This window comes from Penaeus vannamei, chromosome 38 (assembly GCF_042767895.1).
Source record: "Penaeus vannamei isolate JL-2024 chromosome 38, ASM4276789v1, whole genome shotgun sequence".
Lineage (NCBI taxonomy): Eukaryota > Metazoa > Arthropoda > Malacostraca > Decapoda > Penaeidae > Penaeus > Penaeus vannamei.
The window spans coordinates 342,153-347,152 of NC_091586.1; the positions used below are offsets into that span (position 1 = coordinate 342,153).

The 5,000-nt window shown below is 54.7% G+C and overlaps 1 protein-coding gene across 1 annotated transcript in view; it reads left to right on the plus strand.

Moving 5' to 3' along the window:
* Nucleotides 1-457, plus strand: part of LOC138859743 (uncharacterized protein DDB_G0291143-like) — a 40,874-nt gene extending 40,417 nt beyond the window's left edge. Inside the window, exon 3 of the mRNA XM_070115795.1 lies at nucleotides 452-457. Coding sequence (XP_069971896.1) covers nucleotides 452-457 — 6 coding nt within the window. The remainder of the gene's footprint in view (nucleotides 1-451) is intronic.
* The last annotated feature ends 4,543 nt before the right edge of the window (nucleotides 458-5,000 follow it).

The window sequence follows — 5,000 nt, forward strand, 5'->3', positions numbered from 1 at the left end:
GCCTCGCTTCTCGCCCTGCCTCCCTGATGGCGTGGTTGTCCTCCCGCCGCCGCGCTGCTCTCCTCCTTCGGGCTTGGTCGGTCCAGGCTCGTCGGGGGAAAGATGGGTTTTGTGTCGTTGTTGCTTTTTTTCGTGGTCTTCTTTCCGCTTTCTTTTGTTTGTTATTCTCTCTTCTTCTTCTTCTTCTTTTGGTATTATTCTCTCTCTTCTTCTTCTTCTTTTGGTATTATTCTCTCTCTTCTTCTTCTTCTTTTGGTATTATTCTCTCTCTTCTTCTTCTTCTTTTGGTATTATTCTCTCTCCTTCTTCTTTTTCTTTTGGTATTATTCTCTCTTCTTCTTCTTCTTCTTCTTGTCTTTTATGTTTTGAGTAGTTCTGTTGCATCCCTTGCTCTTGCACTGATTATGTTCCTTTCCTGTTATGATTTACTTTGAAACTTTTTATTCAGCAGGTCTAGATTTTTTTTTGTGTGTGTATGCATTATACATCCTCGCTTTGCACCCGGTCCTATTAGTCACCTCGAACGTATCTCTTAATGCTTTCGGACTTCTCCTTCCTGGCACCGTCGAGGGCAGTGCCACCCGGGAGCGCCCGTGCCTTCAGGGAGGGCCACGCTGCGGGGGGGGGGGGGGGGCGAGCGGCGTCCCACGAGCCCGCCAGCAGCCCGCCCGATGGCTCCCGGACACCTGTTAATGGGCGGCTGGCGGAGGAAGCGCTTGTCGGGGATTCAGACGTCGGGGATTCAGACGTCGGGGATTCAGACGTCGAGAATTCTGAGCATCAGGATTCGACAATCAGAGATGGTGTCAGGGATTCAGGCTGTCAGAGGAGTCGAGCGTCAGGGTTGAACCATCGAGGATTCCGACCGTCCCGAGGGGTCGAACGTCGGGGACTGAGACATCAGAGTTCAGGCGTCAGGGAGTTATCCGGAGCGTCAGAGTCAGACGTCGGGGACTGAGACGTCGGGGATTCAGACGTCGGGGAGTCGAGCATCAGGGAATCAGGCGTCGGGACTGAAGACGTCGAGATTCAGACATCCAGGATTCGGGCGCGTCGGGGATTCAGACGTCGGGGATTCCAGACCGTCAGAGTCGAACGTCAGGGAGGTCAGGCCAAATCGAGGTCAGACGTCAGATTTCGAACGTCAAAGTCGAACGTCAGGGAGTCAGACGTCGCGAAGGAGGACTGAACGTCTGAGGATTCAGACGTCGAAGTTCGAACAATCGAGGTTGACGGCGTCGGGGCTGAGGCGTCGAGATTCCAGGCGTCGAAGTGAACATCCGGGGATTCAGACGTCGGGGATTCAGACGTCGGGGATGCCAGCGGCGCTTTGGCCCAGCACGTCGAGTTGAACGTCAGGGAGTCAGACGTCAGGGAGTCGAACGTCAAAGAGACTGGACAATCGGGATTTCAGACGTCAGGGATTCAGACGTCGGGGAGTCAACGATCAATTGAGACGATCGAGATGAACGTCAGGATTCGACGTCAAGTTCGACAATAGGATTTCGGAGCGTGAGTCGACATCACGGGAAGTCTCAGACGTCAGGAGTCGACATCAGATTCAGACCGTCAGGGAGTCGGGCAATCGAGTCAGACGGTCGGGACTGAACGTCAGAGTCAGACGTCGAAGTCGAACAATCGAAGTCGACATCAAATTGAACGCGTCGAAGAGTGCGGTTTGCGTCAGGAAGTCAGACTGTCAGGAGTCAGGCAATCAGGAGATTCGACGTGAGGATTCAGACGTCGGGGACTGAGGAATCAGAGATTCAGGCGTCAGGAGTCTGACGTCAGAGTCAGACATTGAGGTCACCAGCAGCCTTGCTTCATGCTGCCGGGCCTGCCATGGCCGTGGCCTCGTAGGCGCACGGCTACATGCGAGGAGGAGGCATGGAGAGGCGGGGGTGGAAGTGGAGAGAGGGAGAGGAAGGAGCATGGAAAGAAAGAGCAGGGAAACGAGATAGGAAGGAGGAAGAGCCTGGAAGAAGAGTAGAGAAGCAGAGATGGGGAAGGAAGGAAAGACTGAGAGATACCGAGGGGGTGGGGTGGGGGGAAGGGGGAGAGGTGGAGATTGGACGGCGCGGCCTGAAATATGCAGTGTTGTGGTGCCATGTGGACATGGGCAGACGTGCGTGGAATAATATTCACCTGCCAGAACCATGTTGCAGATGCCAGGTTGCCGGGCGGTCGGGAGATAGGAGAGGGAGGGAGGGAGGGACGAGGGGAAGACAGACAGACAGACAGGTACAGCTGATGAGCAGACACGATAACCCCCAGACTAGACAGACAGACAGGAACACGGCCAGACAGACAGACAGCCAGGGCTTGACAGACAGCCAGACGAACAGAGCAAACAAACAAACAGGAGCAGAGGCTATAAGAGGCAAAGGAAGCGAGGGAGAGGCAAGGCGACGCAGCATGCAGCACGTGCCTTCGTGCGCTCGTGCGTCCGTGTGCCATTACATGGAAGTAGAGGAAGCAGGTAAACTCAGCCATCATTTATGCGTCTACAAGCAGGCAGAGCAGCTCGGCCGTCGGTTATGCGGCCGAGGCGCCTGGTGCGTTCGCGAGCGGGGGCGGGGGGGCGGGGGCGGGGAAAGCGCGGGGGAGGAGGCTCGTCGCTTCTCGTGGGACGGTCAGAAGGAAGGAGAAGGAGAAGAGGGAGAGGGAGGAGAGGGAGAGAGGGAGAGGGAGAGAGGAAGTGAGGGAGAGAGGAGAAGGGAGGAAGGAAAGAGGGAGGAAGGGAAAGGAGAAGGGGAGAGGAGGGAGAAGGAGGGTGAGGGAGGGAGGGAGGAGGGAGGGGGTGAGGGAGAGGAGGGTGGAAGGGGAGAGAGAGAGAGGGAGAGAGAGAGAGAGGAGAGAGAGACAGAGAGAGAGAGAGACAGAGAGAGAGAGAGACAGAGAGAGAGAGAGAGAGACAGAGAGACAGAGAAGAGAAAAGAGAGTCAAATGCAATTGAAATGCGGACGGCGCCGGAGTCCAGGATGTGACGAAGAGGGTCCGAAGGAAGCGGGGCCGCGAGAGGGAGGATATGGAAGTGGTGTGACACGGGCGACGGCCGGGACAGGTGACTGACTGACGGGCTGGAGGTGCGCCTGCTCTTTTGTCCGTCCGTCCGTCTGTTCATTCGTCCGTTCGTTCGTTCGTTCGTCCGTTCGTCTGTCCGTTCGTCCGTTCGTCTGTCCTTCCGTTCGTTCGTCCGTTTATCCGTCAGTCTGTCCGTCCGTCCGTTCGTTCGTCCGTTCGTTCATCCGTTCATTCGTCCGTCCGTCGTCCGTTCATCCGTTCATTCGTCCGTCCGTCTGTCCGTTCATCCGTCCGTCCGTCCGTTCGTCCGTCTGTCCGTTCATCCGTTCTTCCGTCCGTTGTCCGTTCATTCGTCCGTCCGCATGCGTGGCTGTCGGAGGGGACTTTCTCGACTTTGTGGTTGGTCGCCTTGTGTGTTTGCTTGCTTGTTTGTTTGTTTGTTTATTCGACGATTTCGATTTGCTTGGCTGGCTGAGTTGACGCCGTTCCTCCCGTGTGAGCGAAGGGCGGGTTAAAGGGCGGGTTAAAGGGCGGGTTAAAGGGCGGGTCCCCGAGTCGACGGGCTGGGCGGCGGGGCGAGCAGGCAGGGGGAGGCGGAGGCAAGCAGAGCAGCAGGCAGGAGGTGTGAGAGCCCACGCATGTGTGCTTGGTAATCATCTCGTTACGGCCGCCGTGCTTGCGCTGCCTTCCTCTTGGGGCGGGGGCGGGGGGCGGGGGGGGGGTGCTGCGCCCTACCCCCCCCCGCGCCCGCGCCTCCTTCACCGTCTCCTCCTTGTTCGTGTTATTGTTTTTCTTATTTTTCTTCATCGCCATCAACTTCTTCTTTTACTTTTTTATTTATATATATATATATATTTTTTTACTTTTTCTTCGTTTTTTTTTTCTTAATTTTTTCTTCTCCTCCTCCCCCTCCTCCTCCTCCTCCTTCTTCTCCTTCTCCATCTTCGCCCTCGTCGTCTTTTTCTTCTACGTCTTCCTCCTCCTCCACATTATCAACATCAACCTAGTCCTCTTCCTAGTTCTCCCCTTTCTCCCACTTTCTTTTTCCTGGCTCCTCTTCTCTCTTCAATTTTTCCTCCTCCCACTTTTTCTCCTTCCTCCTCCACCTCCCCTTCTCTTCTTCCCTTCTTCTTCTTCTTCACTTTTTTCTTGCGTTCCTTTTCCCAGATTCTCATACTGTTATACTTCCTAAAAATTTTCTCCTGTTTTCTCCCTTCCTGCTCGCCCCCTCCCCCTCCAGCCCCCTCCCCCCCCTCTTATCGTGTCAGTTCCTCCCTTCTCCTTTAATATTTTTTCCTCCTTTTCCTCCTTTTCACTTTCCTCTATCTCTTTGTCTTCTTCATCCCCACCTATTAAATTATCGTTATTTTCTATTTTTATGTTTTTTTGTTTATTTCTATTTTTTTTCCACTTTCTTCCCCCAAATTATCGTCGTTACTTTAGTTGTAGTTTCCTTTCCTTTTCTAGATCGCCTCCCCTCGTTTCTTCCCCGTCTCCCTCTCTCGTTCTACTCCTCTCCCCCTCTCTCTTTCCCCTCATCGCAATCCCCCCTTTCTCTCTCTCTTACCTACACCCCCCCTCTCTCTCTCTCTTACCTACACCTCTTTCTCTCTCTTTTATCTACACCTTCACCCTCTCTCTCCCTCACTTTCCTGCCCCCTCTCTCTTCCTCACCTTCACCCTCTCTCTCTCCCTCCCCCTTTCTCTCCCACTCACCTTCACCACTTTCTCTACTCCCCTCCCTCTCCCTCTCTCTTCCTCACCTTCACCCCACTCTCTACTCCCCTCACTCCCTCCTCCCCTCCCTCCCATTTCTCCTCCACTTTTCCCTTCCCCCTCCCCCCTTCCTCCTCTCCATCCCCCCCCCCCTCATAGTTCAGAGTTGCCTAGGGCGGAGGTTAAAAACAAACTCGATGGACAATGGCCGTATTGTAGGTAGTAGGAGGAGTGGGGGAGAGGAGGGGGGTGGGAGTGGG